The 14,845-nt window shown below is 39.9% G+C and overlaps 1 protein-coding gene across 2 annotated transcripts in view; it reads right to left on the reverse strand.

Annotated features, from left to right (window-relative positions):
• LOC107702682 (calcium uniporter protein, mitochondrial-like) overlaps window positions 1–14,459 on the reverse strand; it is a 73,105-nt gene extending 58,646 nt beyond the window's left edge. For both annotated transcript variants that reach the window (XM_016505068.1, XM_016505067.1), the window contains exon 1: window positions 14,036–14,459. In XM_016505068.1, the coding sequence (XP_016360554.1) occupies window positions 14,036–14,155 (120 nt within the window). In that variant the 5' untranslated portion in view covers window positions 14,156–14,459. The remainder of the gene's footprint in view (window positions 1–14,035) is intronic.
• Between the last annotated feature and the right edge of the window lie 386 nt (window positions 14,460–14,845).

The following is a 14,845-nucleotide window of genomic DNA, read 5'->3' on the forward strand; positions in this document are numbered from 1 at the left end:
TATTATTCAATATTTTAATTTGAATGTCGGATTGAAATGAACGCTGTTATTAGAGTAGTTAATCGTTAGCATAAGCGAGGCTAACGCTAATATAATGAGCATTAGAATGAAGTTTATTTATTAACTATTTAATGCTCCTATAACTTTTATTAGGGTAAAAAAAAAACAGGAGGACATGATGATATTTACTATTTTTACACACCAGAGGCTTTTAAATGAATTGTGAATCTAAAATATGCGTGTTAGAGAATGTACAAATGGTTAACATTGTTTGTGTCATATCAGTCAGAAAAGTAGTTCTTTTTTTCTTTTTTTTTAGCTAACTTAGTTGTTATTCTTAGCTGAATAACTCTAGGTTTTCAAAAGCCCTTTAAAAATAAATATGTACACAGTTTGGATTAAATGAAAGTATAATCAAATTTTTTAATTAGCATGTTTATGTGCTTTGCTTTAGTACCGAAATTGGTACAGAGAACCGTGGATTTTCACTGGTATTGGTACCGAATACTGAAATTTTGGTACCGTGACAACACTAAAAGAGTATGTTATTAACAATACAATACAAAGACAAGCAATACACAAAACCAATACAAACAAGGCGATAGTGCAAAATTAAGCCTTATCTGCAATACAGTCAACGATAATGTGTATGCCATTAACAATACAATACAAAGACAAGCAACAGACACACACACACAAAAACAGTGTAAACATGGCAATTTAAGCCTTATGAAATATTGTATTGCACACATTATTGCACAGTCGGCACGTAACAGAAAAGATGTACGTGTTGCATTGTTTGCATTCTAAAGGCTCCAGTGGGTAGACAGTTATTGCACAGGAATATTGCACAATAGACATGATATTGCACGCTATGATTAGGTGAGTGCAACGGAATGTAAACAGAACTGAATAATATAAAGTGTAAACATATATGGTATACAGGGGGTATTAACTGGTGTCGGTTGAGATATAAAACGCCCCAAACAGATTGGTGCATTTTTCAGAAATGATGCACCTCTTCACAAACTACCAAGCCTTCTGGGTTATAGTAACCTACTGCTGATTTGCAGTTTTAAAACTGGATCAGTTTGTCAATGGTCATTTTGTCTCCAATCCAAAAAGAAAACTTCTGTCCGAGGAAGAGGTTGTCTTTGTGAATAACTTTATAGTTTGTATGTACTTGTATTACTGCACAGACTACATCTGTAGTTTCAGCCTTTTTTCAGTAAATGTACCGATGTTTGCTCTGCTACCATTATTTCACATGACCTGTTCTTAGCATTTGTTGTTCATGTAAACAGACTCATTGGTTTAGCCACTGTGCCTTAGCCACTATGCAAAGTTCCATTGCACTCCTCAGATGACCCACATATTATAACTCAACATTTTTTATTAAAACGTTACACATTTCCGCAGTTTCAGAATGCAGGTCGCAGTATATTGCAACAGTCTAGTGGTTTATCAGTTGCCAAGGAAACTTGATGTGATGGTTTACACCAGGGTGACCCTCACACACTCTGTTCTGCCTACTAAACCCCTCTGAGAATTAACTTAGGGCCATTAATGAGCGTGTCATGGTTTTCCTTATTTCCTTTGTGGCACATAGAATCATGCACTGCAAATTCTGTGTTTGTGTGCACAAGAGCTGGCACAGCTACTTATTTTTTTATAGTTGTCCACAACATTAGTCAACTGGTCAGCCAGTGAATGCCAAATAAAACACACAGAGAAGTCACTTTTGACAACTAGTCAACCTAACCTCAAAGCATTGACTTATGGAACAACTAGTCGAGAAGTCCAAATCTGTGCATGTTTAAGTGTTAGTACTTCTATTTACAGGAGCTTAAGCATGCATGCACTTTGACAGTGAAATTAACCTTGTATCATAACGAAGACATTCAAATTAGGGATGTGCTATAAAAAAATGTTTACAGACGATTAGATACTTTAAATGATAAATACTATATGCCATGCCAAAATTACTCACGGTAAAACGGTCTGGTAGATTAAATGGAATAAGCATGCAAACGTGTGTGTTTATTCATCCATCAGTGGTAGTGGGAATGCCCGTATCATTTTGACAGCACATAGCTGAAGCAGGGCTGCAAATCTCCTGCTCAACAGCCAAGGCTGACAGGCTGATCCACAGCACAAACTCCCCCATCAAACAGGCTGTTTTCCCAGAAGACTCGGTTGACAAACAACACACACAATCATGCCTTAACCCCCTAATAACCAAGGCAACAAACAACTTAACCTCATGCTTGTAATTACAAAACCTGCTTTCATTTCCAGTTACGGTTCACTGTACGGTCACGTGGGGCTTAAACTTAATGCATCACCAAACCAATCAATTGTTTTACGCGCAGTTAAAAATAGTCTCCATGCCAGTAATTCTCCAGGATAGCATTCATCCCCTGAATGACCTACTATCTACTAGGGCAGAGTAGTATGACAGAATATAAATGTGTTCCTGTTTAAAGATTTTCCTGTTTATATTGCAGTATATTTGCACACAAGAGAGCGATGAAGTAAGAAGGAATCAAGTGGAATGTGACCCAAACAAGTGGAGTCAAGAATTTGAATTCGAACTGGCATTTCCGGGATGGGAGGTGGGTGCGCTAACAAGGAAGCTAAAAACCACACCTTCTAGCGTCAGTCGCTAGTGCCCCTCTTGGGATCAGGGGAGTGAGGTTTAGCTGTGCAGCTCTTAGAAACTGGCCTCCGTTACACTGGCACAGGTGTCCAACCGCACTCCCATCCGGGTCACCACACCAATGTAACCCCTCCAGTTCTACTCCCCTCACTCGCTCTGAGTGGGATTGTAATCAGCGATTCTAGCATGGGAGGCGGGTGCTAACAAGGATGCTAAAAAACACCAATTCAACTTGTGTTGAGCGAGAAAGAGACAAATAAATAATTGACAATAAATAGACAATTTGTGAATGAGTCTCTCTTTTTTGATGCATTTAATTTCATATGCAAATTAGCTTGAATCAAGTTCACTGAAATGAAATCTAAATTATATGAATAGACAGGATTTCCTGCAAGTTTCGTGTCAGATTATCAATTGGTGACAAGTAAAATTTGCCAATAGCAAGTTGCTTGGAATGGAGGTGACCTCTTGGGTTCACTCTTTGCACATTCAGCTGCAAAGAACATTCTCAATGGACAATGCACTTGCTTTAAACCTGGTCCTGCAAATTTTGAAAGCGTATGAATGTGGCTGATTCTTCATTCATGAAACACAAGCATTAAAAAAATGTGTAAACTGTTCATAAATCACATTTTTTTCTTAAGAATGGTATCATGAATGATTCACAGATACAGTTTTCAATGAGGTCCAATGTGAAGCAGCATTTCCTTAGGGATTCTGCAGTGGGACACTGTCCCAAACTGACCCACAGGCACCTACGGAAACATTGACTGTTTCCACTCAGGGGCACAGTGCGGCTACAAAGTAATGAAACAGCGGGAAGCTGAGTCATCTACATCAGGAGCACCATTGCTCAGCACAGACACAGCAGCACATGCTGAATTAAGGATGAGAGCGGCGCACAACTGCCCTCATTATCTCACACACTTTGGTTCAACCATGAGAGCTGCTTGAAGCACTTATTCTTATGACTGCTCATATAACATACAGTATAATGGAGAGCTTAGAAGGATAGTACTGAAAGCCACGTGGAGTCCAGCAGAGCCCAAGGGACAATACTGGCATACGATGACCCCTTTAAAGCAAAAGAAAACCAGTCTCCTTTAGGTTTATAACGAAATCCTACAACATTTCTCTTCACAAATCCTTGTTTTAAACTTCTAATTCGCTACCGGTGTTTTGTTTTGCTCTCTCCTCTGCACTTCAGCATTCTTCACTTCTGCGTTCGCCTACGTCATCTGCTGGAACGCCACTCGCTCGTGAACACACGTACAACAGTTAGCGGTTAAATCTTAAACCCCTGTTGCATTCTAACATTGTTTCACACTTTATACATTCAATATTACAAGTGTGAAATGTTGCATAACCAAGGTTAAAAGTACAGGTTTAACAGATGATAAACCAGCATTAAGCAGTGTGAAAATTTGAGGCAGCATATTGTGCCGAGAACCATCCAAGATTAATTTCTGTCTCTCACAAGTTTGGCACAGTTTCAGCTGCGCTTAAATAATTATACCATGATGCATGGTGATAAATTGTGACTAATGTATCACAACATGTATCATCATATCATGTAATAGTGGGCAAATCTCAGCCTTATACCAATTTGCTAAAGGCAAGATTTTGGAGAAGATTTTGGTAGGGCATCTATCTTTGATCTTGTCCTCCTATTCCTAGTCACTTGAAGCTTACCAAAAAAAGAACAGGAGCACCATGCGAACATAAACTGTAACAGAGTGAATTAGAAGGAAAGTTTTGGATCGGATCTAAAGCAATGAGTTCCTTTGACTCTCCAATGACTACATAAAAGAAGCCACAATCTTTGACCGAAAATCATGGGATGCCAGGATAATCAGTCATGATTCTCAGCAGTAACTTTAAAGAAGATGTAGTCCACTACCAAGTTGACCCTACAGTCTAACTCACTAAACTAATGCACATAGGCATGTGAAAGCACATCGGAGTAGACCGAATCCGCATGTCTTTGTCTAAGCTTTAGTTTTCCAATCTTACATCCCCAGAGGAGGCCAGTGTGTGAGTCTGCTTTGTTACATTTAATAAAATCAAGCCCCAAAGGTTAACAGATCAGTTTGAAGGATGGTTTGCTTTTCTTGTTTTTCCACTGGGTGAAATTTTCCTCATTCTTTTCAGTTCTTCCTATTCTTTTCATTCCTACAGTCACCTTTCTCCTGAACAACCTCCCCATTCCCCAACATGCTTAGCTTTTGTGTAATTATATCGATTTCCTGTTGTGTCCTGTTGCAGAGCTTAAGTGGACGTGATCAAGCTCCACAGAGTTTGCCTCCCCTCCCATTCCCGTTTTATTCAATGGGGGAGGAGGTCACGGTACAGACAGCCCACCGAGAGATCCACGACAGGCCTGGCAGGACAAGGAAGTCAGATGGGAGCTTGCAGAGCAACTGTGTCCTTGGAATATCTGGGTCAAATACACGCGCGCACACTTTAAAACCAAAAACACAAACAGATCAGATAGCCGGTATGAAGTCACAGAGAAGCCTGTGGTTTGGGTTTCACATTTGTCTACTGTATGCTGAAGAAATGGCCAGTCGGGGTAATCGTCTAGAAACACAACATGGCAGCTGTTGAGCCAGTCAGAGCTGGATTGTTTGTTTATGGTGCTCTCTAAGCGCTCAACGGTAAATCTGGCAGAGCGCTGTTGCTGTGGTAACTCATTACAGTGTAAACACAGATTTCAGGTCATCACGTGGATGCCCGGGCTTGTTGTGAAATTTGAATTGCACTACTTAGCCAGTATAATATGCAAGTAAAGATTTCCCTTAACCCCTCTGTTAATGATTATTCATCTTTAAGCATGCAACCTTTGTCACTGTATTCTCAATTGACTAAAACAGGTTCGATGAAGGTGACTTATACTTACTGTGGAAGTTTTTAAAGCTGTTTACACGCTTCACTGAAGAGCAAAACTTCAAAGGGGCAGTTCACCCACAGGAAACCTCTGTCATTATTTTATTGACCTTTGGAAACTCTGGAAGAAATAAAGGGTTTGGAATGACATAAGGGTGAGTAAATGATGACAGAACTGTCTTTCAGATTATTATGTGATGTAATACTTTAACATGAATTCCATTCTGTCTTCCTTCTGTCTGCCCATTGTGTGCGTTACATTCATTGAAGATGATTTACATGTGGCCTATTACATTGAAATACAAGGCAGAACGTATTTCACACAACATGAAATGTTGACATTACAACAGATCCACCACAAAACCATCTAGCAAGGTCACTGCATGCCACTTCTCCACTTATTTCCCCTTAAACGTTCCCTGAACGTGACAAAATTCGCATTTAGACGATATAAGCATTCAAAGCTTGCAGTTCATCACTTCCGCCAAAACGGCTCAGCGATTTTTTTTTACGTCACATCGTACTTCAGCTTCTCGTCAAACTTTCTGTCCAATCAAATGCTCTCTAGAATCCGAAGCGCCCGCCCCCTACACTATACTGGTTTCGCGCTGTGTCCCGCTAACCACCGCAGCGCACACACACTCTGCTCCGGTCCAGAGACACGATAGCACAGAGGGGATCACATGCGCGAGTCGGCGCTGACCACAAAATGTATATTTGAATTCTACACAGAATGCTATATTTTATAGCAATATGGATGAGATTGTGGCTGGCAGCTGGCATCAAACGTGGCTTTACGAAGCTCAACGGCTCTGAACGGCTCTAGCCCAAGCTGTGATATAAACGAACGCTATTGGCTATTTTAAAAAGGGGCGGGGCTGCTTGATGTGTCCCGCCCTGTCTTCCTGTTTCAGTTAAAATGACGTCAACACATAGAGTAACGCTGCGTGTTTCTAAGCATTTCAGGGGACCTTGAATAATGAAAATGAGCAGAGGAGGGTTAATAAGGATGTCCGGATATAAAATGAAGAATGCAACAGCAGCTGCAGATGCAGAACTGATAAAAGCAGAGGGGGTGCGGATGTACTGTAGGCACGCGGGTTGGAAATACGACCTTCAATGACTAGAAATATGCATCACCGCAAACCTATAAACAGATATGTATAAAGCACATCACATGCAAAAGCACACGTAAAAACAATTACCAACCCAGTAATGCATTAATTCAGTACTTACATCAGCCTATAGTGAACGGTCAACATACTGCATCCATCCGAATGGAATCTTAGCTCGGATGACCTTCGTCTAAAAGCCTAATTGATAGCCGAGTTGATCCTCAATGAACAGAAAGATTTGTTTTCTTGTCAAAAGTAATGACATTGTGGTGTATCCAATATTCGCCAACCAATCAGATGGCCAGGTTTTGTAATAGTGTGAGAATCTAGGGGAAACATCAGAGCAGAGGGGTAACCAACCGCCTCCTCATCCATCATCATATTACTCACACTGGCCTCCATTACTGCCTGCATTAAGCATGACTTGCACCTACGGGCAATAGGAAAGCACAGTGTGCTGCCCAATAGCAACGAGGAGGTCGAGCTTTCATGTAAGGGCACTTATACTAAAAGCAGCTCTAATAACCTTCAATATCGTCACCCAGAATGTTAAATACGCCCCTGTCCTCTCCACACTCAAGAACCGGCTAATTTTAACATACTTAAACTGATTAAGTATGGATGGACCTAAAGATGGCTGTAAGACACAATATTGCATATGGGGTAAGTGAAAAGGTCTTTCTTAAATTAAAGCTGAACTTTACATTTGCCATAAATTGTGATTTGACAAATTTAAGCAGAGTCAGTGGCTCTGTTCCAAAACCCAGTAAGCTGCCTACAAAGCATTTTACAGGCACAAAGAGAGTTCCAAGAAGATTTTAGTCTAATTCATTTATTGTGAATGCTCAGCTCATAGATTTTGGAACAGTCATGGAAATTAACCTAAAAACGCATTCTGTCTTGTAAATTCACTCCTTAAATGTAGTACTTGGCAACCTTTAAAAATTATAGGTGAATGCGTGTAGTTTGAATGAAATCCAGATATACTACGATACATCCGCCATAACGGCATTGTCATGTGTCCTACAGCATCAGGTGTATCTGCAATTCATAACGCCTTGTCTGTGGCCTCATATGAATAGTAAAGAATCCACTGCATACACACTTCAAAATCTCAATGTAAGTATCAGGTTATCTAGGTACTTTTCATCTACTGTTTTATGAATACTATGGATTCGGACATTCTATTCGGTCCACTTCCACTGTATTAGATCAAGCTCATGCTTCTGTTTATGATGTTGTCAACCACATGAATAATTGGAATCCTTCTATTTAAACATTTTGTGTTTGAGATACACAGGGACACAATGTTGAGCTTACAAGAGTTTACACCTACCTAAATGTATGCAATAGTCTATTACAAAACTGCATCTAAGGATTTAGAATGATTAAAGGCACAACTGTGAACCATGAACACTGAACCAATGGATCATCTTTTTATTAGACAAAGGAACAGTATTGCATAATTTGGAGCTTATTATTCAGCCCAGAGGTTTGCCCTTACTGACATTCCTCAATGGTGAATAAATGAAACGCGCCGTTGTTAAAACAGAGATGTCCATTTAAAAGACTATTCATTATCCATCTTAAAATCCTAATCTGTCTAATCAGCATCCATATATTGATTATTAGGTGTGTTTGCAAAGGCAAGCATAACTGACTATTCATGCTACCATAAATGGTAGAGAAGTGCAAAACCCACACAAAAGATGTTCTCACATGGTCCAAAACAACACCAAGACTCTATTAACTTTTATTGTACAGAAATAAATCAATTAACAGAGACATCTTTAAAATATGTTCTTTTGTGTTCCCCATAAGAAATTAAGTCATACAGGGGCAGAACAACATGACGGTGAGTAAAATAAAACACACTAAAAAATGCTGGGTTGTTTCAACCCAACTTTGGGTCAAATATGGACTAACCCAACTGTTGGGTTACATTTTTACATTACATTTTTAACCCAAAAGTTGGGTTAGTACATATTTGACCCAAAGTTGGGTTGAAACAACCCAGCATTTTTTAGAGTGCAGAATCATCTTTTTTGAGGCAAATGATCCCAGCATGATTGGGCTGATTTGTCCATTTTTCACAAAAATTAAGCGTTAGCGTTAGTTCTGGCAGGTCACGTGAGTCAAGCTTGCATCAGCTGATTCTCTACCTATAGGAATACGACACCTATCGTGGCATTCCTATATAAAATCACTTTAGTGCATCTCGCCCTCTTCTCATTTGAATTTATGGCACTCTCATGGCTGTAACATGACTAAATGAGATTTGGAACAAAGCCCAGACCAGTTGAAGGAGGTCTGCGTGACCCAGCTGGCTCACAACTACCACATTTAGCACATATGTCACTGCTGGTCTCAGATTAGTAAAGCCTTTTATGTACTTTGCAGGGTTTTAAAAAGAACTGTTAACAAAATTATTGTTTTTCTCTTTCATTTTAAGGCAAGACACCCCATGAATAGGGTAAAAATGTAACTAATAGATATCACCGTACTTCTCCAGTTGATTGATTACATTAAGAAGTGCAAACATTTTTTTGTATTTCAAGTTTTCTGAAATGTTATGTTTAATAAATAACTATTTAAATATGTGCAGATTTGCATACATTTCCAGATTCCAAGCCAGATTCAAAATTGTTGTTTCATTTTGTTGACATATTAGATTTGAAGGTTTTGTATAAAGGGAATGTCTCTCCATAAAACAGAAAATACTGTCAACACCATATTTTGTTAAAGAATAAAAATGTGTAAAATCAGGCAATCAGACATATGAACAAACCCCTCTGTAAAAAAAAAAAAAAAACTTCAGAATATGAATAGGAATAAAAATGTAAAGTATTGTGTATTGCACTCTAAAAAATGCTGGGTTGTTTCAACCCAGCTTTGGGTCAAATATGGACTAACCCAACTGTTGGGTTACATTTTTACATTACATTTTTAACCCAAAAGTTGGGTTAGTACATATTTGACCCAAAGTTGGGTTGAAACAACCCAGCATTTTTTAGAGTGCAGAATCATCTTTTTTGAGGCAAATGATCCCAGCATGATTGGGCTGATTTGTCCATTTTTCACAAAAATTAAGCGTTAGCGTTAGTTCTGGCAGGTCACGTGAGTCAAGATTGCATCAGCTGGTTCTCCTTTATCTTGAATAAAGTGTTACACTTAAATATCATTAAGTACATTAATGATATCTGCCTTGTTCTGTTCTGTTAACCCTAGGGGGGTTATTATTGCTGCTCTCCCTGCTCATTCATGACAGGCTGCATGGATGGGCAGGGAGGTTTTTTCCCAGAACAGAACCATACCGCCAAACCAAACGTTATGCTAAGTATCTATCATTTTGACGATAGTGGTCCTGACAGAACTCTAAAATATTGCCCCATTTATTGTGTGTAAATTTGGCGACAATGCTTCAGAGAGGAAGAAATTGTAAAAATCTAATTGTCAATATGAACATGCAACTAAACGCATTTTAACTTGTCAGCGTTTCTATCATAGCAGTGCTCTCTTTTATCAAGGTAAAGGATAGATGTGTGCCAACAGCAATCTGTAAACATAACATAGACCTCCTTATAACAGATAGGATAATGTTTTATGGAGCTGTCCACTGTAAGAGACAGGCAGAACACACACAGTAGTGTTCCACAAACCATAAAAAGTAGACAAATATGAAGCCGCAGGAATATGTCACATGTTAAGAAGCTCCTAAAGCATTGTCACTTCAGATACACAGTCCTTAATTATGTTTCAGGCTGTTTTGGCTATTAGAAACTGATTGCTGGTTCAGTTCTGAGTTGCTATCTCGGCCCTGGCTGTCAATAGACAGAGTTTCCAGCTGAGACAATGAGAGTTGCAATCTCTAGACCAACCTTCTTCTGTTCCTGCTATTCGAAATCACTGAAGCCGCCCAGTCAATCGTGACAACAGTTAATCGGACCACTTAAATCCAAATTGGATTAACAAACTGGGAAGGGTTATAATTCATATCCAGTTCATTTCAAAAATTAAAAAGTGGAAGCTAGAGGTTTGATGATGTTCATGATCACACATACAAAACTATTCATCCAAATATGTAATGACATTTCATATTAAAATTACATTTATATACACATTTGAACTGAAATGCAACCACAATCCATTTTTTTTAATTGTCCCAACTTCCAAATTTTTTTAAAGTTGGCATAGGCCAATTCAACCCATTTTGCTGCATTCAGGTGGTTAGTTGTTTTTATTGTTTTACGTTTGCTGCCATGTCAATGGAAAAACAATCTATGCATATAGACTTGCTTGAGTCGCTTACTTATCAATATGATGTGATCGCTGGTATGTAATCATCTGTTTAAACACCAATAACAGACTGCACAAGTAATTAATCTGGCATGTTTTGAATGAGCATGAACATTGTACAATGGCTATTATGACTGGAAAAAATTATTCGGACTAATGCTGCACGTTTCTTATATAACATCTCTAAGGTATGCAAAGAAACACACTGCTTATAGGACTTCATAGGATTACCCTGCAACTGGTTCACCCTCCACACATGCTCTCTGCATATGCTCGAGGCTTGTTGAAAAAGAGTAAACTCAACAATTCACTGCACGGATTAAAAAGATCCACTGGAGTGGACCACAGTGATCACCAGGGTTATATATTACTTTGTTCTTCAGTAGTCTCTGTACTTGTCCACATTCAGAAAGGAGACTTTTCTGGATTCAGAGTCAGGCTAAATATCTGACACCGCGACTGGCATTTCAGCTAGTGATCCAAGAGGATGCTGTTTTGCCATGGCACTCTCCACTGCTCGTGTCCAGCTACGGTTCAAAGTGTTTTTAGACACTCAAAGCCTTGTTATTTCTACTGAAGTGCATAGTCCTTGGGGAAAACGTTGTTCTGAAGCAATTCGTTAAACTTCTCACAGCTGTGCTTTAGATGTTTATGATGAAACGGTGCTTTGAGACTCGGTGCCCAGCTAGCATGTGATGAACAGATGAAGGCCTTGCTGTCAGAGACCTGTCACTGCAGTGTCTCAGCCAGACAGGTTTGTGCCAAGCACCGTAAGAGGCCACGCATGCTTGGTTTGGGGAACACTATAAATGCCAACAGAGCCACAAACATTACTGCCCAGAGAGAAATAAATAGAGACACACAAGATTAATGATCAAACTGGGACTGCTTAATCCATAGAAGGATGTGAGAGTCTGCTGTTGTGATTCTCTGCCAATCTAAGGGGTATGGTTCTGTAAACAACTAATATATTTATTTGTATGCTGCAATCTCAAAGGCAAATAGTAGTTTAAGTTCAGACTTTAAATTCCAAGTCACCTATATCTTTGGCAAGAAAACCCATAAAAATAACATTCCTGAGGAGACACCATCAACGATAGAATCCGAGAGTATTCCAGTATTTATCATAGTACTGTTTGATTACCAGATTTATATATCACGGAATTTAAAGTATACATATACAATTCACTGCAGTTTCCATGAACACTAGTGACATTATCGATTAAGAAAGATAATACTACGTTATGTCCTCAAGACACTTTTAGCATAGTGAATAATTAGCGTTTTGACATTTGTATTGCATAATCCATATTTATGGGTTTTCTGATATGGTAAACTTGCTTGGTAGCTCACCTGGTACAGCACTGCACTTGATGCAGAGCACTCTGAAACACGAGTCACAATAAAACAGCTTGTAGAAGCAAGTGAAAATGGCGTGGTTACGCATACGCAAATGCATATCTCATGTTTACTTTTTGTTAACACTATTGGTATAGTATACGTGATATGTTAACATCAATACAGAATTAACCTCCTAGCATCATTCACTGGACATTTAATTTCCAAAGTGCGGTGATACGTACAAGCAGCAATGTAAAAGAATGTTGCCAAATTCATGTTCATCATTCATGTTTCAGATAACACTAAGCACGCTTTTAGCGCTACGCACTGGACACTTCACTACGAAAGTGTCGCAAAACATACAATGAAGCAATGCAATATCGTTTCGGCAGAAACGCTGCTGCAGGGGCATTTTTCCAATGAAAAATCTTTATTTTTTTTTTAACTATGGTCCAAAATGGCAGCTTGTCCAAAAGCATGTTATTAAGTACAAAGCTTGTAAGAATACACAGACAGACAGACAGATAGACAGATAGACAGATAGACAGATAGATAGATACAAAAACAAACAAAGATAGATAGACAGACACACAGACAGACACAGACAGATAGATAGATAGATAGATAAACAAAGATAGACAGACAGACAGATAGACAGATAGATAGATAGATAGATAGAAAAACAAACAAACAAATATAGATAGATAGATAGATAGATATAGATAGATAGAACAAAGAAAGATAGACAGACAGACAGACAGATAGACAGATAGATAGATAGATAAACAAAGATAGACAGACAGATAGACAGATAGACAGATAGATAGATAGATAGATAGATAGATAAACAAAGACTGTTTTTTATTAGTTGTTCTGAGTACGCACGTATACTCCTTTTTACCAACAATGACAGACAGTACTTCATACGAGCGGGGTGGCGGGGGGGCGTTACGCATTCTTGCGTTAGGTCTGCGCTGTTTTTTATTAGTTGCTCTGAGTACGCATGCGTCGGACGTTGCGTTACGTTTTTAAGACGGCGCGTCAAGTTAAGAACAGTTCAACTTTATAACGCGTATTGAAAACGTTTGAACGTAACGTCCTGTGTGAACGCAAGAGTCCTGCCGCACTGTAACTCTCTCTATGCACATACACACAATCGGACACCGCAGTGAATCAAACACACTCACAGTCCGTCCAGTTCTGCAAACCTTGAAAGAACAAGCTTTGCATGCTTGAAATTACTGAAGCGGTGCCACGCAATCAATCACGGAGAGCGCATGATGTGTCTCGGAGTCAGCATTAAAGTTGAGACCACTGTTGCTTTCAAGGTTATCCTGGAAGGGAATGCACGGAGCCCATGCGCCATGAGCGCATCCGATTGCACGCGTGCGATTCTGTGGCATGCATGCAAAGTTCAAATGTAATGTGCATAAACGAGTCAAGCCGTGACATGGGCTGTACATGTGTAAACGCCTCCGGTAAACGGGACGTCTTGTACAGCTCGACTGAAAGTGCACTGGTTAATAATGATGCAGCACTGCTGATCATCGCTGTGCAATACACGGAACTCTCAATGCGGACAGAAACGTCCCAAAACACTTCCTTGGCGGGTTGTTTTTATCTAACCCTCACCAGAGAGGAACCCAGCCCCTTTATCTCTCCCTTCACAACCCTCCCCTTGTCCAGCAGCAGCGGTAGCGGCACCCATGCTCGGTTGCTTTCCATTCCGGGGACTCACCGTTCTTGTGCTCTGATGATGTCGCTGTGAGGAGACACCGAATGCGGGAAAAGCAGAAGAGGCTACGGCTCCGCTGCTCCGGGACAGGAGGAGGACCGACCTACACACTTTCGCAGCCATCTCTGGAGTGAAACCCGGCCGAGAGAACGCAAGTGCTGCGGGCGAACCGACTGAGACTGTTGGAGGGAAGGGAGGGGAAATAGGAAGGGCTGCTGGGCTGGGCTAATATTTCATACACACACGCGCACAGACACGTATATAGCCTACACAAATGTTTCAGAAGCAGGATGCTGTAGTTCCGCGTTCGAAGCAACAGCTCTTGTATTTCTAACGAGTGAAACTCTGACAGTCAGACGGTTATATCTCATAACACACTGAAATGTCAGTATAAGGAAGTCGTAGATTGAAATACCACGGGCTCTAGGACAACATGAAAGGAGCGTTTTGATTGGCCGAGCGGTTACCTGCTGGCACCGCTTGGAACTCTTTTCGTCCAATGAGAAGACGCGCAATTCTGTAGTTTTGACAACTTGAAGAGAACGCCAGTTCGACCAATCAGAGAGCGCGGGACGCTCGCGCTCCAATGTTCTTTCTCTACGAAGGAAAAAAATCTAATTTAACTCGATATAATATCTATATTTAGCTTTTTATGCTTGACTTATTAAACCACGAAACAAAATCCTGAAAAATTATGTATTTTGAGAGTTACACATCTGTTCACTGCAGAGAAAGTGGTAGATATGCCAGAAATTACTTGGTGGTGGTGCATCACCACCTTGTCAGCCATGTTAAAGTTGACATAAACAACAC

The sequence above is a fragment of the Sinocyclocheilus anshuiensis genome, unplaced genomic scaffold, assembly GCF_001515605.1.
Source record: "Sinocyclocheilus anshuiensis isolate Anshui unplaced genomic scaffold, SAMN03320099.WGS_v1.1 scaffold6, whole genome shotgun sequence".
NCBI classification, from domain to species: Eukaryota; Metazoa; Chordata; class Actinopteri; order Cypriniformes; family Cyprinidae; genus Sinocyclocheilus; species Sinocyclocheilus anshuiensis.